Below are 21,938 nucleotides of genomic sequence, written 5' to 3'. Positions count from 1 at the left end.
AGAGGGCAAGAGAGCGAGGGAGGGCGTGCTACTGACGGGCTTGGAATGGTAACAGCTCTGAGGAGGCGTGGCCGGGCGGTACCATTCGGGGGAGGCGGGCGGGGAGGCATGCCACAGACTTGACGTGTGCGTGTCTGCGAGGGGGGGAATGTTCCATTGCGCGTGGGTGAGGAAGGCTCCATGTGGTGCTTCTGGAGGGCCCCGTCGAGGGTGATACCACTGCATTCAGCAAGGGGGGCAGAGGGAGGCAGGAGGTACCACTTAGGGGACTGAGGGGGGGCAACTTTTGGTTTTGGGGTGCCTCTCCCGGGAATGCCAGGCAGTGCCAGCGCATGGGGCAAGTGGTGCCATTTTGAGCTTTGGTAGCGGAAGGGGTGTGCCTTTCACCCAAAGAGCATCAATAAGCGGGTATTGAAAGGGACCATGCCCAGACCCCACTGCTCTTAGGGGGCTGTGAGCAGTGGCGTAGCGTGGGGGGTGCAGGGGGGCCCGGCCACACCGGGCGCAACATCTGGGGGTTAGGGGGCGCAAATCCACGGGTTAGGGGGTGCAAATTACTTGCCCCGGGTGCTGACAACCCACGCTACGCCACTGGCTGTGAGGGGTGCGCGGCGGCGGCGGTGGTCTTTTTTGGCAAGCCAGGAGCCCGGAGGACCCCCTCGCTGCCATGGCCTCCAACTGCACCGGAGGCACGGCCTCGGCGAATGTCGGCGCGGCCATCGGAGCGGCGCTGAGCGCTTCCAAGACCAAGACAAAGAAGAAGCATTTTGTGTGTCAGAAGGTGAAGCTCTTCCGAGCCTCGGAGCCGCTCCTCAGCGTCCTGATGTGGGGAATCAACCACACGGTGAGTAAGAGAGGCATGCAAACGTCGGTAGATCCCTACTCCCACTTCCCTTGAGTCACGCACAGGCGAGAGACGAAATGTGGCATTCATCCATCTCCATTAGGAGAGGTACACCTTCTCATGCCATGAGTCTTAGTGGCAGATCTTTCGCATCACCTGTTTGTTTGTTTTCAGTGACTAAGCTCGGAAGAACCAGTTCTTACAGGTCCTGTTGCCAACATGGATTAAGATCCATATTCTGCAGGAGAACATGCTTTACGGAAAGAGAATTTAAAAGTTCCCATCTTTTGAAACGGGAGGCCTGTCAGGTTTCGTTGGACTGCAGTTTCCATCAGCCCAATGGTCAGGGTTGATGGGAGATATAGTCTAGCAAGATCTGGAGGGTCACCATTCCCCAACCTATATTTTAAAATAATCTGGTAGAGTGTGGAGCAGGTTATAATACTCATAATACAACAGTTTGGGGTCATCCACTGAAGCTGAATATCAGAACATCCAAAAGGATGGACTTCACACAGCACATAGTTCAATTCTGGAAGAGGCCACCACAAAATGTTGTGGTGGTCACCATCTTGGATGATTTCAAAAGGGGATTAGGCAAATTCATGGAGGATAAGGCTATCAGTACTTACTAGTCATGATGATTACATACTACCTTAGTACTGGAGGCAGTAAGTCCCCAGTTGCTGGGGATCACGAATGTGAGAGGGCTATTGTGCTCATGTTGTGCTTATGGTCTTCCCATTGGTATCTGGTCAGCCACTGTGATAGCAGAGTGCTGGACTTGGTGGGCCTTTGGTCTGATCCAGCAGGGCTTCTATGTTCTTGTTAAATGCTGTGTGAAGGGGTAACAGCACTGTGTTTAATGAACTTGAAGGAGGGCCCTTCTACGTGGATGTCTTCCATATCGATTTCACACAGTGAGATAGGCAGGCACAAGTCCACCTCCCAGTTTACCTTATCTAGGGTTGCTTTCCCTGTTGACCCTTCTCTTCAGCTGTTATGGGAAGAAGAGACAAAAGGTTTTTCAGCCACTTCAGCAATTAACTCCACAGTCCTACATGTTTCTGCTCAGAAGTAAGCCCAATTTCCTGCAGTAGGACTTACTCCCAGAAAAGTGCAAGTACGATTGCACCCTAAATCAGATCTAAGCAAGCAAGTTTCCACTTTTATATTGGCTTGGATGTGTCTGTTTGGAGTAAGCTGCACACCACAAACTTGTTTCTATAAATACATTATTTTGCCATGATGAATTCTGATTTCTTGGGTTTAATAATTCACAGTTTAAAACATGCATGCATACTTTTGGATGGTGGTTTGGCGCTTGATGAGGCTTGTAAAATATTCCAAATATTTCCCCAACTATTATTGGTGCTACGGTGACCAGGCAAATGAGATTTTGTCAGCCTTATTCAAAACCCCTCCTTTTACACCAGATAACAGAAATGAGTGGTCACTTCCTCTCCTGAGGACAGAAGTGTTTTGCTGAATCTGGGCTCCAATCCCCATTCATCTTGAGCTCGCTCTGTTGCAATTTATTGCTACTCTATTGATCACCTGTGTCAAATGGGAAGAGTACCTTCCCAAGTATCTGGGTGGAGAACGAGAGAAGATGGCAACATTTTCAATATGCAACAGTGTGCCAGATAAATGCTACACAAACATCTTATCAACTGTTGCAATTTAATAGTCATTTTGGTTGCAATCATTTGTACACCAGCCACCCACGTGTTGTGGAACTCCAGTCCCCATAAGCCAACAGGCAGGGCCAGGCGGTTTAAAGGGGTTGTCCAACACCTGGAGGACTGCAAATTCCACGTTTCCCACCTGTGCCCTAAAGGTGTTTGCTAGCTGTGGTTGATAAAATGGCCCCAGATAATTGGCGGGGCATTTATTGAGTAGCACAGGCATAGACAAATTCGGCCCTCCAGACGTTTTGGGACTACAACTCCCATCATCCCTAGCTAACAGGACCAGTGGTCAGGGATGATGGGAATTGTAGTCTCAAAACATCTGGAGGGCCAAGTTTGCCTATGCCTGGCAGAGCCCCCCTCTTGTGGAGTGGGAACAATGCTGTCTGTTCAGGAATCTTAAAACTCAATTGTCTACAGCAGTGTTCCCCAACCTTGGGCCTCCAGCTGTTTTTGGACTACAATTCCCATCATCCTTGACCACTGGTCTTGCTAGCGAGGGATGATGGGAGTTGTAGTCCAAAAACAGCTGGAGGCCCAAGGTTGGGGAACACTGGTCTACAGTATATATGCATGTACCGGTTTGTGAGAGGGAGCTGGATTATTCAGTGGTGTGAATATTGGCGCCATGCATAATTTATATGAGCAAAGTGCCCCCTTCCCCAGGACTTTCACATTCCCTGTGATAAATATGGCAGTGTTGTCCTATGTGTCATGCATAAACTCTGTGAAACCACACCTCACTCTCAGATTATTGGATATTCCTCTGCCTCTGCTAAGCATGAGACAAAATGCAGTAGCAAGTAGAGAGAACCTGGATTATTATTATTTTTTGTCTAGGGTTTGATGAATTGAGTAAAGAAACTGGACGGCTTGAATTTACAAGCAGTGCTTTTACCTGCCGCAGCTGACCTGTAATTTTGTAATATTGATTTAATGGTGTGTTTTGTTGCAACTGCGTTTTTCAATTTGTTTTAAGTTGCCTCAAGTAATAGGAAAGTTGCCAGGTAAATGGCAGTGAATAAAAAGGAATAGCTTTGACCAATCCTGCCAAATCGGCTGGGTACGTTTGGGTTGGACAGAGGGGTCACATAGTTGTTAATCTGTGGGGTTTCTTGTTGCCAGAGGTGATGCTGGCCACCAGCATAAAAGGCTTAAAGATTAGATGCATTTATGGGTGGCGCTGTGGGTTAAACCACAGAGCCTAGGGCTTGCTGATCAGAAGGTTGGCAGTTCGAATCCCCGTGACGGGGTGAGCTCCCATTGCTCGGTCCCTGCTCCTGCCAACCTAGCAGTTCAAAAGCACGTCAAAGTGCAAGTAGATAAATGGGTACCGTTCTGGCGGGAAGGTAAACGGTGTTTCCATGAGCTGCTCTGGTTCGCCAGAAGTGGCTTAGTCATGCTGGCCACTAGCTTACCTTCGAATTTTGGGTTGCAAGCATCAGGGCAGAAGGGGGTGGAGGCAGTTGGAAGAAGCTTCCCTAAGGTGCATTGATAAGCATGCAACTTAATATTTTTATCTGAAGAAGTCTGCATGCATACGAAAGCTTATACCAAGAACAAACCTAATTGGTCTCTGAGGTGCTACTGGACAATTTTTTATATACAGTGGTATCTCAGGTTAAGTACTTAATTCGTTCCGGAGGTCCATTCTTAACCTGAAACTGTTCTTAACCTGAAGCACCATTTTAGCCAATGGGGCCTCCCGCTGCCGCTGCGCCGCCAGAGCACGATTTCTGTTCTCATCCTGAAGCAAAGTTCTTAACCTGAGGTACTATTTCTGGGTTAGCGGAGTCTGTAACCTGAAGCGTATGTAACCCGAGGTACCACTGTAAATATATATAGAGAGAGAGAGCGCCCAAGTTTTTCCACCCTCGTGGTTGAAAGTGGGTAGGTGAATGCCTCCTGTAATGTAAGGAACTGAAAATCTTTCCAGTAGTCAGGGGGCAAGCCCTCCGTCCCTTCCTGTTATAGTCCCTTGAATATTAAATGAGAATAAATCTTACACAAGAGAGAGAGAGAAATAATTGCATTACTTAGGTTGTAGTATTCTGCATTTCATGACACAGAATTATGATTGACTGGCTACAGATAAGTTTATTTTTTCTAATGTGGACTGTTTATGTCCATGGAAGAGTGTCATGCAAATCTACAGTGAATGGGCTTTGCCTTTAAAATGTGACTGTCCCAAATTATCTTACAATGTGAGCCTATTCAAACTGGTTTAATATGTGCTGTGGGTAACCATAGTTTCCTGGTTTAGATGAAATGGGAAACTGTGGTTAATCAAAGGCTTCCTAGCTGAATCATGGCTTTTTTTTAAAAAAATAAATGTTTATTGGTATAAACACATACAGAATACAATAAAAATGATAGATACGGTGAGTAAAAATATACCATAAATTTCGCTCCATAACACGCAGATTTTTCCTCCTAGAAAGTAAGGGGAAATGTCTGTGCGTGTTATGGAGCGAATGCCTACAGATGGCGGGGGAATCTGCTGCAGTTATGAGCAGTCCGTGGCTCGCTTTGAAACAGCAAAGCGGGTGTAAGCGCTCCTGTCAGCGAGCCGAGCTGGGGAGGAGGGAGAGAAGCAGAGCGGGCTTGGCTGCTTTAAAACAACCCCTGCTCTCTGTCCCTGCCTGCAGTTTTTTGCTGTCCGATTTTGGATTAGGGGGGCTGTGTGTGTGTGCTTGAGCTATCGTTCTCCTCCTCCTGCCTCCTCCTGCTTCCCGTTCACTCTCCCTGGCTCTCCCTCCGACTTTAGAATTGACACTCTGTGTGTCTGTGTGTGTGAGAGAGGGCTCCTTCTCCTCCTCCTGCTTCCCCTTCGCTCTCCCTGCGCCCCTTCGCTCTCCCTCCGACTTTAGAATTGACACTCTGTGTGTCTGTGTGTGTGTGAGAGAGGGCTCCTTCTCCTCTTCCTGCTTCCCCTTCGCTCTCCCTGCGCCCCTGCGCTCTCCCTCCGACTTTAGAATTGACACTCTGTGTGTCTCTCTCTGTGTGAGGGCTCCTTCTCCTTCTCTTGCTTCCCGTTCACTCCCCCAGCGCCCTGCGACTTTAGGGCCAGTTCTCTCTCTCTGTGTGTGTGTGTTTTGACCTCACTGCGCTTGTTGGGGGAGAGTGTTGGTCGCAATTTTTCTTGATTTGTCTCAGAGTGGTTACTATCATGGTTTCCTTGCCGGGGAGGAGGGAGAGACGCAGAGCCTGCTTGTTCTAAAGGAGCAAAGCCGGAGAGGAGACTCTCCTGCATTATCAGCAGCATCCTTCTCCACACCCCCCACGCGTGCTCCTTGTCCCTTGAGTTCTTTTCCTTCCCTCCCCACTTAAAACGTGGTTACAAAGCACAGATCCACATGGATCCTCAGGATTTTTGCACTAGGTCACCCCAAATTCACCATCAGATCACATAGCATATCCATGGCTACAGCCTGCACCAAAAAACACACGCACCCACTGTTTCATGGGGCCACAATGGCGCAAAAACGTGGTTACAAAGCATGGATCCACATGGATCCTCAGGATTTTTGCATTGGGCTACCCCAAACTCACCGTCAGATCACATGTCTGTGGCCACAGCATGAACCACAAAAATCATACATTCACTGTTTTGTTTAGAATATTTTTTTCTTGTTTTCCTCCTCTAAAAACTACGTGCGTGTTATGGTCAGGTGCGTGTTATAGAGCGAAAAATACGGTATGTAAAAATACAAAAATAAAACACAGATACATGGGTGGAGTAAAAAACCCAATAAACTACTGAAAGTGCAATGTCATTTTCACTTGTTGCACGAACAGAAAAAGGTGGGTCAATTCAGTTCTCAAGAAAACCTCTCCACATACTTGACTGTAAAGCAATGGGTGTAGTGGGCTGTTCAGTTGAGTTAGCTCAGGAGGAAAAACTTATGCCATATTGAGTAGAAAGGATCCATTTTTGATGAACCGCTGAGGACTCTCTGGTTTTATGTCAGATGTTCTGACAATGCAATGTCCCACTCTTTCACTAGCCACTCTTCCTGAGAAGGAAGTGATTTGGATTTCCAATGGGCAGCCACTGGCTGCCACAGGAAGTATGAGCACAAGAGATTTATGTGTGATAGATGAGTTGGTCCCACACTCCAAGGATAGCAGTGCCAAAGCTGGGTCTGAGAAAAGTACCTGTGAAGTAATTATGGAGATACAGTGGTACCTTGGTTCTCAAACGCCTTGGTACTGAAACAACTTGGAACCCAAACACTGCAAACCCGGAAGTAAGTGTTCCGGTTTGCGAACTTTTTTCAGAAGTTGAACTCCGTTTTGAGTGTTATGCTGACGATTTGAGTGTTACGCTGACGATTTGAGTGCCAACACTTCAGTTTTGAGTGTTACCGCTGAGGTCTGTTTTTGCTATTTATTTTGTGTTTTTGTTTTCGCGGCTCTTTTTTGTTTTGTTTTTGTGACTGTGTGGAACCCAGTTCAGCTACTGATTGATTGATTGTGTGGCTGCAGTACATGGTTCATTGCTTTCATTTTATGGAGCAATGGTCTCGTTAGATAGTAAAATTCATGTTAAATTGCTGTTTTAGGGGCTGTTTTTAAAAGTCTAGAACGGATTAATCCATTTTGCATTATTTTCTATGGGAAAGCACGCCTTGGTTTTGGAACGCTTTGGTTTTGGAACGGACTTCCGGAACGGATTAAGTTTGAGACCCAAGGTACCACTGTAGCGTCAAAAGTTTGGATCCAGAATCTCTGAACTATGCAACAATCCCACCACATGTGAAGCAATGCTTCAGCGTGTCCACAACCCTGCCAACATAAACTGAAGTAGCCTTTGCCAATTCTAACTAGGTGGAGTGGAGTCCGATGCCATCTTAGCAATGTTTTTAACGTGGCTTCCTGTATTCTTACAGAGATGGTTTTAAGTGGGGGTTTAGACCATATTGCTTCCCATACTTGATCCTTTCTCCAAAGGCCCAGATTACTCTCTCACACTGAACATAGCCCCTGGGAAGAGCCCGATACTTTACTGAGTAGAATTTTGTAGCTATTGGAAGCCCTACCCTTGTTATTTAAAGGTAAAGGGATCCCTGACCATTAGGTCCAGTCGTGACCAACTCTGGGGTTGCGGTGCTCGTCTCGCTTTATTGGCCAAGGGAGCCGATGTGCAGCTTCTGGGTCATGTGGCCAGCATGACTAAGTCACTTCTGGCGAACCGGAGCAGCACACAGAAATGCCATTTACCTTCCCGCCAGAGTGGTACCTATTTATCTACTTGTACTTTGACATGCTTTTGAACTGCTAGGTTGGCAGGAGCAGGGACCGAGCAATGGGAGCTCACCCCATTGCAGGGATTCGAACTGCTGACCTTCTGATCGGCAAGTGCTAGGCTCTGTGGTTTAACCCACAGTGCCACCCGTGTCCCCTCCCTTATTATTTAGGGTCTCATTAATACGAAGTAGTTCAAAGGGAGGAACCATGGCTTGCTGCAAAGGAGGAGCAAAGAGGTTGTGTATGTGGGCAACATGTTTGTTCACATCCCAGCTTTATACGCCAAGATATACCCATCCAAGCTTGGCCAATGAATTCATAAGACTGGATTCCAGTTCCCACAAATGCGTGGCACAGGCAGCTGTAGCCTCAGGATTGTACCTGCTCAGTAAACGCAGCAGGGAATTCAGTGTGGCAATGCATTAAGCGTGTGGTTGAATATAAATCTGGTTTCTGTTCTGCAGAATTCTGCAGGTCCTCACTTAGCGCTGACTCTCCCAGTGAAAGTTTAATGGGGTTTATTGGCTCTGCGCTCAGTACAGATGGTTTTCTTTCCCTTCTCCCTTCACTGCCTATTTAGATTCTGTGTTTCTTTTCCAGATTAACGAATTGAGTAATGTCCCTGTCCCAGTTATGTTAATGCCAGATGACTTTAAGGCCTACAGCAAGATTAAGGTGGACAATCATCTTTTCAACAAGTGAGTAATGGACGTAACTTTTGATCTGATTCCTCCCTTGGTAGGAACTTCAGTATATAAATAGCTGGTTTCTTTTTACTTGATGTACAATGATGTATCGTCCATAATTTCACAGGAGTCACTTTGCAATGGAGTTGAAATAAATGAGAAGCATAGACCGTAGAGGAGCATGGTTTTATATACAATTTCCCACATGTCTGTCTGTGTACTCTAAACCCTGCTGGTGTGTGGATATGGCTTGGAAGCTGCAGCTCATCTATTGAGAAAGACAAGCCATGGGAAACATTACAACTCCTATTCAGGCCCAGCTGCATATGGCTACTTATATGTTTTGGAACTTTCAAGCCCAGTTTGATGTTCTGATTACATTTTCAGCCTATCATGGTTTGGGACCTGCATACCTTAAAAGGAGCACCTCCTTCCATATGAAGTCTCTAAACGTATCTGAGGCTTGTGTCGCTGATTGATGCTGTTCCAAGGGAGACTGGTGATCGTCCGGCTGCTGTCTAGTGGCTGGAGCCAGCTGGGGCCTGCCTGCTGCCCCCGTCTCCCCGGCAGTATCCCAACACATGTAATGCGCCCCAGTTCAGGTTTATGGGATGGGATCTGGTCAGACATGTGCTGGTATAGGTGCCATAACTTCTGCAGCACGTTAAGATTTCTGGCTGGCACATACCTACCAACGTGATTCTGCAGAGACACAAGGGGGAAAGACCTTTACTTGGTACAGATGTAAATGGATCTGGTTGCTGTATAAGATTAAGCCAGTGAAAAGCTGGGGGTTATGTCTGCACAAACACTGCCAACTCTTCTAAGTTGCTGGGCAGAGTGAAAATGCAAGTCCTAACAAGAGTGTCACAGCACACATCAAGAGGAATCACCCGCTTGTCTTCCATTGGATTCGATTGGCAGGATTTAAAATCAGGGAGAGGCTGAACTTTTATCTATGGGTTACATCAGCTCTAGAGAGTATTGCTGTGGTGCAATAGTAAACATTGTCTGAGAAAATATGCCAAGAAAGGAGATGAGCAGGCATGATGCAATGGTAATTGGGTAGTGATAAACACAAGGTTATGGAAGGCTTTGACAAACTGCTATCTAGCAAAAGGCACAGTAGTAATAATAATAATAATAATAATAATAATAATGTATTATTTATACCCCGCCCATCTGGCTGGGCTTCCCCAGCCACTCTGGGCGGCTTCCCCAAAAAATATAAAAATACTGTAATACATCAAACATTAAAAGCTTCCCTAAACAGGGCTGCCTTCAGATGTCTTCTAAAAGTCTGGTTGTTGTTGTTCTCTTTGACATCTGGTGGGAGGGCGTTCCAGGGGAGGGCGCCACTACCAAGAAGGCCCTCTGCCTGGTTCCCTGTAACTTGGCTTCTCGCAGTGAGGGAACCGCCAGAAGGCCCTTGGAGCTGGACCTCAGTAATGAAAACCACATTAAAAGCTGGAGTTGCTATGTGGTTTCACACCAATCCAATTTAGTCCAGGGTTCTGTGTTCTCACGGTGGCCTGTGACTATGAGCTGGTACCAATACTAACATAATTGGGTCACAAGTACTACAGTGACAATGTCAGCATTAAAAATGCAGCTCTGATTTGAACCAGCTCTCTCTTTGATCCAGCAGAGATCTCCATCAACAGAATGGAGGGGAGGGCTCTTTCTGCAATCTTGAACATTGCCAAATGCACCAGTTACAGCCATGAATGGTTGTTCCGTTCTTTAGATGATCCCTCCAGTGTCACAAGGTGTGATACAAGATGACATTGGCTGATTTGTGGCATTTGTTATTAGGATAAAAGCTAAACGTGAACTAGTATGTCAAGCCACTAAGTGATAGAGCCTAATTATGCAGACCACACTTCCTCCTTGGACGCCTGCACATGCCCGGGTCATAGAACTCGTTTGCTACCAGCTTTGGGTCGAGTTATGGCAAAAGAACAGTGACTGTCCACTACACAAAATTATGGGAATTAAGAGGATCCAGTCCCATACTGAAAGAGGTTGACATGAGTTTTTGCCATCTTGCGAAGGGGAGATCTCAAGGACTGCTCATGAAGAGGCAGAAGTAATGATTCCATTTTTTAACAAAGGTTTAATATTAGAGAACACTTTTCACTTGTGCTCCATAAAGCATGGAGACGGTGAGTTAGTGCGTATATAAAACCAAATTACATCTAAATGCTGAAAGATTGGAAGACCCGTTTTGTCAGAAGTCTTTTTTATTTAAGTGTTTAATTAAGTATTAATTAGGAAGATTAAGGGTTTTTTTTATGTACGTAAATTTGCTTTTTCTTCTTTCTTTTTTCTGTATTTTTTCCCCTTAATTTTTCCCCCTTTAATTTTCTTTTTGTAGTATGAGATTGTAAATTCTTTGTATAAGTGTGTAGATTAAATTGATAAAGAATATTTAAATGAAAAGAAAGAAAGACAGCTTCTCTGCATCTGCTTCCAGGGAAAATCTCCCAAGTCGCTTCAAATTTAAGGAGTACTGCCCGCTGGTGTTCCGAAATCTCCGCGAAAGGTTTGCGATTGATGATCAAGATTATCAGGTACGGAGCATTCAAGCAAATGGATGAGTCAAAACAAAAGGTTGCAATATGTTGGGAGTGGTTTTTGCAGAGGGTTTTTTGTGTGGTTTTGTTCAGGGGATTGGAGTTTGTTTGCAGGGTGAGGCCAGTGGGGAAGTCCTTGCAGGAGGAATCTTGCTTCACTGGAAGCAAGACAGATCCAGCGTGAAGGATGAGCCAAGGGCCAAAGATACTAGTCCCTGGGGCCAAGGTGGGAAGTAGCAGGGTTACTTTTCATGGGGATGAGATCGGGAAGTGGGGAGGTTCAGTGAGGAGGAGGAGGAGGAGGAGGAGGAAGAGGAAGAAGAAGATAGCAATAGCTGACCGTTCAAGGAATGGAAAGGAAAGCCTGCAGCGCTGTGGCAAATTCAGAAGTGCTGAGCCCCTTTATGATAACCACAGCCATGCCTCTTCTGAGATTATACAACTTTCTAATATTGTGCAATAATTGTAAAGGGACCCCTGACCATTAGGTCCAGTCGTGGACGACTCTGGGGTTGCGGCGCTCATCTCGTTTTATTGGCCGAAGGAGCCGGCGTTCAGCTTCCGGGTCATGTGGCCAGCATGACTAAGCCGCTTCTGGCGAACCAGAACAGCGCACGGAAACACCGTTTACCTTCCTGCTGAGCGGTACCTATTTATCTACTTGCACTTTGACGTGCTTTCAAACTGCTAGGTTGGCAGGAGCAGGGACCGAGCGATAGGAGCTCACTCTGTCTTGGGATTCGAACCACCGACCTTCTGATCAGCAAGTCCTAGGCTCTGTGGTTTAGACCACAGCGCCACCCGCATCCCTTTCTTATATTGTACAATAATCTTACAATTATACAATAATCGTAATTAAGGATGCTGTGCAATGATTGGTGCAGTTCTCCATATGTTGCCTTTCAGCTAAATCTACTGTATTCTGTGCATGTACATGGGCAATTGATTTAGAGTACTCATTATGGAGTGACCTAAATTGTGTTTTCCATGATGTCCCATTGTCTGCAACAGAGTTCATACCCTGCTCTCTTGAAATGGAACCACCTTGTGTTTTCGGTGCCCCTAAATGCTTCGGCTTGGGGCATACAGGGGCTATAAATCTCCCCTTTTGTGCTGTTTAGGTGGCTCTAAGACATTAGAGACGGGGGCCCTGCTGCAGAAATGCTAATAGGTCTTTGACCCCGGCCCCATGACCCGTGACCCTGGACCACTACACCACTAGACACAGTGAAGATCTGTGGTGGATGTGCGGCACAGTCCAGAGTGCCAACCTCTTCCCGGACAGGCTTGTGTTTGAGTGTGTTTTCAGGGGCAAAGGTCTGGTCTAGAAATCGATCGCTGCTCCGGAATGCAATCCTGGTATATAAGCTTTGATCGGAAAACAGAAGAGGTTTCTACACCTGCAGCTGTTTAAAGCAGCTTTGGAAATATACTGAATACCCAGAAGGGGTGTGTGTGTGTGTGTGTGTGTGTGTGTTCATGCATTGTGAGTGAGCTTTCAGTGAACAATGGGACATGACGTTTGCCGTCTATGTGCTTCCCCCTGTTCCCTTTCCCTAGTGTACTCTATGCACCCCTTTCCGCACTCCTCACCCCCAAACCTTAGCTCTGTCAGTCATCAGGGACTGGCTTCAAACGTGGAAAGAAAATAGGACTGCTAAAACTAGATCGAGGTAAAATTGGGGAACTGATTCCAAAGAGTTAGCTACTTCGATATTTTACTGCTAACCTTTCCCCTTGGCTGAGCAGTTAGAATATTCATAAACATTCCAGCCAGTGGTTAGTGGGGTTTCCTAAGGGGCAGCCATTTTTTGCTGGTTCAAAATGCATTCCTCTGATTGGTTACCTTTTAAAGTCAGCAGCAACAAACAGACAGCAACTCTTGGTTTATATTGCAAAAAAAGCCAAGTTTAAAAATGGGGTGATTGCAATGCCAAGGATCTGAAAGATGAGGGACGTAGTGTTTTGCTTTGTTCACAGTACTCTATATTAAGGGGAGCAGGTGGCGCTGAAGTCAGCGGTTCGAATCCCCGCAATGGGGTGAGCGCCCGTTGCTCTGTCCCTGCTCCTGCCAACCTAGCAGTTCGAAAGCATGCCAGTGCAAGTAGATAAATAGGTACTGCTGCGGCGGGAAGGTAAACAGCATTTCCGTGCGCTCTGATTTCCATCACAGTGTTCTGTTGTGCCAGAAGCGGTTTAGTCCTGCTGGCCACATGACCCGGAAAGCTGTCTGTGGACAAACGCCGGCTCCCTCGGCCTGAAAGCGAGATGAGCGCCGCAACCCCAAAGGCGCCTTTGACTGGACTTAACCATCCAGGGGTCCTTTGCCTTTACCTTTTACCTATATTAAAGTTCAGGCATGCCAACATAATGGAGCTCTGTTGTGCACAAGGCCTGGCACCCTACTGGCATGGCACGATGTGCTTCCGATGCAGCGTTCAATGTCCTTCTTACTCCTGCATCAAGTGAAGTTGCTCCAACTTTCACAGGGCTGCTCTGAAGAGGCGGCCGGTGCATCTCCTCCTTGTTCTTTTGTTTTCCTCTTTGTAGAATTCCGTGACACGGAGCGCCCCAGTGTACAGTGACAGCCACGGCCGTTGCGGGGTCCGTTTCCTCACCACCTACGACCGGCGGTTTGTCATCAAGGCGGTGTCGAGTGAAGACGTCGCAGAGATGCACAACATCCTGAAGAAGTACCACCAAGTAAGGGAGGTGGAGAGAAAAAGGGCGTCTTAAGCACTAACCTAGCATGACTGGGAAGCGCTATTTCTGGTAATGCCTGTATTCTGGGTCATTTCTCTACAGGAGCTTCCTGCCCTCCCAGCACTGGACAAGAAAGCAGTTCTGATTATCTGCTTTGCTAGGTTCCCACAGTAGAGCCAGGTTGTCCTCCTCAGTCCCACTGCAGTCTAAATTGACATTTCTGGTACTGAATTGAGCTAGTTCCTACTCTGGTTTTCCAATGCAGGGTATTCAATGCTTTCATCTTGGAGCCCCATAAGGTTACCAGATTTTTTTCAAAGAATCCAGGGACACTATTATTATTATTATTATTGTTATTATTATTATTATTATTATTAGTTTATATACTTCCCTATACTTGAAGGTCTCAGGACGGTTCACAGAATAAATTCAAGATATAAGACCACAAAATACAGTGGTACCTCGGGTTACATTTTCTTCAGGTTACATACACTTCAGGTTACAGACTCTGCTAACCCAGAAATAGTACCTTGGGTTAAGAACTTTGCTTCAGGATGAGAACAGAAATTGTGCTCCGGCGGCGCGGCAGCATCGGGAGGCCCCATTAGCTAAAGTGGTGTTTCAGGTTAAGAACAGTTTCAGGTTAAGAACAGACCTCCGGAACAAATTAAGTATGTAACCAGAGGTACCACTGTACATAATAAAAATAAAAACAACAGCCCAATAGCCCCCCCCCAAAAAAGAGCCACATTTTAAAAGGGCATAGGATGTAGATCAGATCAACCAAAGGAAAGGCCTGGTTAAAAGGAACGTTTTTGCCTGGCGCCTACAGGTGTATGATGAAGGTGCCAGGCTACCTTCCCTGGGCATTCCACATTCAGCAGCAACTGGAGGGCCACAGTCTAGCCATCTCTGCCACAGGAAATCACAGCCAATACAATGCCGCAGGTCTCACTCTCCCATAACTCCTTATAAGCCTTTGCTCACTGCTCTCTAAACATATATTGGGAGCAGCCGCCACAGAAACCCAAATCTGTACTGGAGGATGTATACCTGAGTGTATGACAGTTCCAGGAGGAGAAATCATTAATAATCATCATCATCACTTATCTATAACAACAACAGCTCCTCTGGGCAACTCCCAACAGAATATTAAAAACATGATAAAACACCAGACATTAAAAACTTCCCTAAACAGGGCTGCCTTCAGATGTCTTCTAAAAGTCAGATAGTTGTTTCATTGACATCTGATGGGAGGGCGTTCCACAGGGCGGGCGCCACTACTGAGAAGGCACTCTGCCTGGTTCCCTCTAACCTCACTTCTTGCAATGAGGGAACAGCCAGAAGGCCCTCGGGGCTGGACCTCAGTGTCTGGGCAGAACGATGGGGGAGGAGACGCTCCTTCAGATATACTGGGCCGAGGCCGTTTAGGGCCTTAAAGGTCAGCACCAACACTTTGAATTGTGCTTGGAAACATACTGGGAGCCAATGTAGGTCTTTCAGGACCGGTGTTATATGGTCTCGGCCACTCCCAGTCTAGCTACCGCATTCCGGATAATTGCAGTTTCCGGGTCACCTTCAAAGGTTTCTTTTATCTAAAAAGAAAGAATCCTTTCAGGTTCCAAACTCTTGTTGTGAAATGTTTACCTTTTTTTGTATGTTTAAGTGTCTCAAATACACTTGCAAGATTTGAAGCCGTCCTGTCCCTTTTGATCAAGCTGTGCTGAAGATCTGTGGCCTGATTCTGACGAACTTCTTGTTCTTGTTTTTTCCTCGCCTCCTCTCCTCTTTAGTTCATTGTGGAATGCCATGGGAATACGCTTCTCCCCCAGTTCCTTGGTATGTACAGGCTCACTGTAGACGGCGTGGAAACATACATGGTGGTCACCAGGAACGTGTTCAGCCATCGGCTGACTGTCCATCGAAAATACGATCTCAAGGTGAGGGACGTTATAACATTCTTGCGTGGAGCCACATTCTGCGCATCTGACTGGTCATCCTGAAAACAGGATGTTTGGCCAAATGAGCCGCTGGCCTGATCCAGGGTGCTGTTATTACATTTTATTACATTCCAACTTCTTTCCTGTAGTGGACAGTATGACAGTTTTCTTCCTGAGGAGATGGACATTGGAGGTGTTTTAATTATTTTATTGCATACCACGTGAGAGAGAGCATAGTTAGAAATGCTCAAATAAACAAATTGGATGAGGAAGAGGGGGAAAGATGCTTTTAGATATTTCACAGGTTACCTGCTTGCATGTGGATCCTGTCTCTCGTCATGGGAGTGTGGTATCCTGAGAATCTTAGCTTTCGAGGGTTTGGCTGTAGGGTAAAGGTAAAGGGACCCTTAACCATTAGGTCCAGTCGTGGCCGACTCTGGGATTGCAGTGTTCATCTCGCTTTACTGGCTGAGGGAGCCGGCATACAGCTTCCAGGTCATGTAGCCAGCATAACTAAGCCGCTTCTGGTGAACCAGAGCAGCGCACGGAAATGCCGTTTACCTTCCCACCGGATTGGTACCTATTTATCTACTTGCACTTTGACGTGCTTTTGAACTGCTAGATTGGCAGGAGCAGGGACCGAGCAACGGGAGCTCACCCCGTAGCGGGGATTCGAACTGCCAGCCTTCTGATCGGCAAGTCCTAGGCTCTATGGTTTAACCCGCAGCGCCACCCGCGTCCCTTTTAGCTGTAGGGTGGTTTTGTACAATTGCATCTAGTGTGCCAGAAGTCCTTTTCAGACACCGCATGGTAGAGTTTAGGCTTGTGAGAGGTTATTGGAGACCACTTGAGGGTACCGGATATTAACACTGCAGTGTTATTGTGCTGTGGCTTTCTTAGGGATTTCTACATTAGCCTTCTGGGGCCCCTCTAGGCAGTGTGAGAGAGTCTCCTGACCGATGCATAGAATATCTGCCTGCATAGAATTGCTACATATGTTACACATGTGGTAGCCGGAGGTTAAATATTTGTGTACTAAGTTCCTGCACTTGTGTATCACGTGTGCAACTGTATTTCACATAGGCCCCCCCAACTTTTAAGCAATCTTAAAATCTGAATTTTCATCCCACTGGTTGCATAAAATGGGTTTGCTTTTTTGTTGTTAATACTGTGAATTTGGTTTTAAGTCTCTCTGTCTCTCACTGCTGGAAATCTTCAAAAAGGCACTCGGTTATCTAAGGTTCAACACTGGGAGCTATTATTTCTTTAAATACTAAGTTTATTGGCTCTAAAATATGTCTCCGCCCCTTTTCTTTCCAGGGTTCAACGGTAGCAAGGGAAGCCAGCGACAAGGAAAAGGTAAGAGCAACAGTCGGGGAAGGCATTCTGAATAAATCTACAAATGTCACCGCCGTGGCTATAATTCTGGTAGGCTTAGAGGAAAGGGGGTGCAGTTCCCCCTTAGCTTTAGAAGCGTGCTGGGCGTTGGAGAGGTGGCTGAATAAGCTATATAGCTGCATCTCCCCATTTAACTCATAACTTTTGATTGCCACTGTTAGAGAGAGCAGGGAGCAACAGCCTCTCTTGAAGTTTCATTCTGTTGATTTAAAATAAAAGAGTGAATCAGAGGGAGAGACAGAAATGGGTATAGCAGAGAGAGAAAGAAGGAGAAAAGGGGAAAGGGGTATAGCAGAAAGAAATGGAGGGACAGGATGCTTCCATCTTTGGCTGTGGTCCTACCCACTGTTAGCATGTAGTCCCTGCTGGATTGCTCCTAAGGGTATGTAGCCCACAACAGAAAAAAAAGGTTGCTTACCCTTGCATTAATCACCAGACTAGCCAACTACAGTGGTACCTCGGGTTAAGTACTTAATTCGTTCCGGAGGTCTGTACTTAACCTGAAACTGTTCTTAACCTGAAGCACCACTTTAGCTAATGGGGCCTCCTGCTGCTGCCGCGCCGCCGGAGCCCAATTTCTGTTCTTATCCTGAAGCAAAGTTCTTAACCTGAAGCACTATTTCTGGCTTAGTGGAGTGTGTAACCTGAAGCGTATGTAACCCAAGGCACCACTTTTTATATTTCAGCTCGTTTAATAGGCGAGTACCCTTTTTGATGGGTGACAGAGAAAAGGGCACTCTAGTTTGGTTATCGAGGCTGTTCAGCACGGGTTTCCTGGTAATCGTGGTTGCTGGATATATGTGGACTGTGCAGCTAGTACGCTTCTAGAAAGTTGCTCCTCCCCAAACCAGAGGATCTGATCCAGTTTGGCTGGACTTGACTCGTTTGAGCCATAAGATTGGGCAGGGAGCAGGGGGGAATAAGTGAGTAAGTAAGGTCAGGTGGAGATCTCCAATGACTGGATAGTCCAATGGGCAGCTGGTTGCCTACCCCGCCTGTCCAGGCCTTTCAAACTCTGTGTGTGTGTGTGTGTGTGTGTGTGTGTGTGTATCTCATCCAGGATTATTCTTCTTTGTAATTATAAGCAAACATAATTCCTATGGCTTCCCTTCCACCTCTCAAATTATGCTAGATAATTATGCTAGACAAACATGTGTCTCCAGTGAGCGGGGGTGTGTGTGTGTCTTAAACGGCTTCCTTCATGTTAGAAACGAGAATCTTATCAAATGCCTGAAATGATTTCTTTTTTTAATGCAATGTTTTATTTTTCCATTTGGTTATTTAAGAAGTATTTTAATTCTTCTCCCTCATTCTGTCCTGTTTTTCGTACTAATCCGGAAAAGCCAGATGGCTTTTCTCCTATTTTAGGGATTGCCAGTTGATTAGATATTCAGATTACCGAATATTTTTAACCTGACGGGAGTATAAACCTTTCAGACTGTGCAGCAGAGCCCTAAACAGTTGTATCAAAAATGTCTTTTGGATCCGGCCTTTTCTGCTGTAGGGAAATACTCACACCCATCATATTGGTGGTATGTCCAAAAGAACGCTAAAGAATTGACAAGTGTTGTTTTGGATTTCGATTCTCAGTTGGTTTTTGAAAATCAAACTTTTGTGATTGCAGGTTATTGAAAATGGCATTTAACCCTGCCAAATAAGCAGAAGATCACGAGCAGTGCAGTGGGGAGAAGTCTTTTCACTCACACATAAGGAAGTTGCGGAAGGAATAAAATTGCCCATTTGGCTATAGTTGTTAGCGTACCTGCTGACTTTTGAAAAATGCAGAAGAGGAAGGTCTAGGCTTCTGCTCATGAACTTCAGGCCCTCGTTACCACTAGTACTTGAGCCCACGGTAGATACAATATTCATGTTTGATGAATATTGGTGATGAAGATTCAGATGAAGAGATATATGTGAGTAAGAGAGTCAAATGGGTCATATTTCTAAATCTGTACTAAGAGCAGTTAAAGGTAAAGGTAAAGGGACCCCTGACCATTAGGTCCAGTCGCGGGCAACTCTGGGGTTGCAGCGCTCATCTCGCTTTATTGGCCGAGGGAGCTGGCGTACAGCTTCCGGGTCATGTGGCCAACATGACTAAGCCGCTTCTGGCGACCCAGAGCAGCGCACGGAAACGCCGCTTACCTTCCCGCCAGAGTGGTACCTATTTATCTACTTGCACTTTGACGTGCTTTCGAACTGCTAGGTTGGCAGGAGCAGGGACCGAGCAATGGGAGCTCACCCCGTTACGGGGATTCAAACTGCCGACCTTCTGATCCGCAAGTCCTAGGTTCTGTCCATGTTAAGAGCAGTTAAGATGCTACATATAAGGCCGTAGGATTTTGATATTCTGCTTTGTGCCGATTTTGACCTAAGAATCCTGAACAGCTGAGCCCTATTAGGTGTTCCTAATATCTGATTGCCAGGCACCTAGACAGATAACTCTGGGAAACTCCCAACCAGAACATCTTCCCTTTTTCCTTGTCTCCAGAATCGGCTGATCCAAGAGCTTGTCCCTAAACAGGAAAGTTCTATTTCTGGCTAGCGTTGTTGACAGCCAGCAATAAGAGTTTTGTAGACAGGCCGCTTTGACCCGTCCGCAAGGCTACACTGTCATTCTTGAGATGGGTGAGAAAAAACTGCACCCAGGACTCGTGTACTGTAAATGTGGCAGCACTGCAGCTTTTTGTGGTCCCAACAAACCAGAGGAAACCAAAATTTCCCCAGGGTTGGAAAAGTCACCCTGCGGCCTCAGAAGACATCACAGCCCTTGGTGCCTTTCAGTCTGCTGCCAGAAGAGTTGTGCCATAAGCGTCAGAGAGAGCATTGTTCTGGGTGTTTGAGCTTTAGCCCCCAGTAGCTCCCGGCCGATAATTCCCGTTGTATATTTCATCTTAACCCTAAACGCTTCCAGCGTCGAATTTGCCTTTCCCATAACCTCAGAGAGCTGACATTTTTGGGTGAGCATCCTGTTAAGACCAAGGCCTCTTTCCTGGTTAGATGTGACCTCTTTGGATCTCATCCAGCCTCGACGTGAAATTGAAGGATTTATATATATATTTTGCACTTATTCCAGTTCCGTCTTCTCTCTAGGCCAAGGACCTGCCGACCTTCAAGGACAACGACTTTCTGAACGAAGGCCAAAAGCTCCACGTTGGAGAGGAAAGCAAAAAGAACTTTTTGGAGAAGTTGAAGCGAGACGTCGAGGTAGGGTTTGCTGAGCGAAAATGCAAACGAGTGAGAAGCTTGTCCACAAAGCTGGATAGGATAGAAGGGGGATCTTTGCAGACTCATTTCACCCCTGTAAGTTAGAATGCTTATGGACATGAATTGAAGTACCATATATACTTGAGTATAAGCCGACTTTTCCAGCACATTTTTTATGCTGAAAAAGCACCCCCTCGGCTTATACTCGAGTGAGGCAAGTGGCGGATGGACGAGCAGCCCAAAAGGAGCCCTTTCAGGCTGTTTGTTCTTCCTCCGCTGCTGCCGCCACCACCAGGTTTGTGGTGTGGTAAGCCGGCTTATACTCGAGTCAATAAGTTTCCCCAGTTTTTTGTGCTAAAATTACCGTATTTTTCGCTCTATAGGACGCACTTTACCCCTCCCAAAATTAAGGGGAAATGTGTGTGCGTCCTATAGAGTGAATGCTGGCTGCGCGGCTAAGCCCAAAGCCAGAACAGGGAGGCGGAGCGCTGTTCTAGCTTGGGGATGGCTGCGTGCAAAGCCTCTGCAGGGCAGCGGGCTGCCTTCACCCCACTGCCCTGCAGAGGCTAGAAAGGCTGTTCCCAAGTCAGAACAGCGAGACGGAGGGCTCCGTCTCGCTCTTCTAGCTTGGGGATGGCTGCGCAAAGCTATCCCTGAAGCCTGTGGAGCTGCGCTCCAAAGGCTTCAGGGATCTTTGAGGCTGGCGGTGGGGGAAAGCAGCGCCTCCCCCCCCCACCGCCAGCCCCAAAGAGCAGGTCGAAAGGAACCTGAAGCCTCCAGAGCCCAGCGGGAGCTCCCCCCCGCGCTCCAGAGGCTTTGGGTTGCCTTCACTGAAGAATGGAGAGCGAGAAGGATCAGACCGACCCCTCTATCTCTCCAGGCTTCCAAGGTAGCCGCCTGAAGCCTCCAGAGCGCAGCAGGAAGTCCCGCTGTGCTCTGGAGGCTTTGGGTGAATGCACCTTGAACGCACCTTGTTTTAGAGGGGGAGAACAATAATTATTTTTTTTTCCTGTTCTCCCCCTCCTATGGTCCGGTGCGTCCTATAGAGCGAAAAATACGGTAATTAGGTGCCTCGGCTTATATTCGGGTCAGCTTATACTCGAGTATATACGGTATGTTTGAATTCGAGCTTTGAGTGAGGCCAGAGTGCCCACTCACCCAGGGTTTCATTTGCTGTCTTCCTGAGCATTTGGTGCTCAGGCTCAGAGGTGGACAAGTGCCTTCGGCTAGTGATTAATTGTCTGACAGCAGGATAACTAAAAGCCAATAGTCAGGAACGCAGAAGGTAGATGCAGCGGTCTCCCTCAAGGACAAATTGCCCGGGCTGGACAAAGGCAGGAGTTTTGTATCAGCCAGTCAGTGGCACTGGAGTGGTTATCTGGTGTCACCTGACTTCCCAGACATAAGAGGATTGTGGGCTGTTGTGCGACTGTTCCAGCCAGAACCGTGTGCAGTCCTGACCGGGTGGCAACAAGAACTCTGTTTTTGATGCACCGGTTTGATCCTGGCAGCTCCCGAGGGCATGATTCTCTGCCTCTTTCCCGTCAGCCTCCTCTGGGTTCAAATACCGCATTTTTCGCTCTGTAAGGCGCACCAGACCACAAGATGCACCTAGTTTTTGGAGGAGGAAAACAAGGAAAAAAATA

At 46.8% G+C, this 21,938-nt stretch overlaps 1 protein-coding gene across 2 annotated transcripts in view; it reads left to right on the top strand.

Annotated features, from left to right (window-relative positions):
• The window catches only part of PIP4K2B (phosphatidylinositol-5-phosphate 4-kinase type 2 beta), a 28,235-nt gene continuing 6,297 nt past the window's right edge, over positions 1–21,938 (top strand). The window contains exons 1-8 of one of the 2 annotated variants that reach the window (XM_083709648.1): positions 1–458; positions 603–844; positions 8,386–8,483; positions 10,948–11,044; positions 13,598–13,750; positions 15,544–15,690; positions 17,011–17,049; positions 20,179–20,292. In XM_083709648.1, coding sequence (XP_083565774.1) covers positions 668–844; positions 8,386–8,483; positions 10,948–11,044; positions 13,598–13,750; positions 15,544–15,690; positions 17,011–17,049; positions 20,179–20,292 — 825 coding nt within the window. In that variant the 5' untranslated portion in view covers positions 1–458; positions 603–667. Of the gene's footprint in view, positions 459–602; positions 868–8,385; positions 8,484–10,947; positions 11,045–13,597; positions 13,751–15,543; positions 15,691–17,010; positions 17,050–20,178; positions 20,293–21,938 lie in introns of those variants that run through there. The other variant, XM_083709649.1, reaches the window with a different exon arrangement.

The sequence above is a fragment of the Podarcis gaigeae genome, assembly GCF_964106915.1.
Source record: "Podarcis gaigeae genome assembly, chromosome: 13".
NCBI lineage: Eukaryota > Metazoa > Chordata > Lepidosauria > Squamata > Lacertidae > Podarcis > Podarcis gaigeae.
The sequence above is the reverse complement of the archived record's forward strand: the minus strand, read 5'-3'. Positions and strand labels throughout refer to the sequence as shown.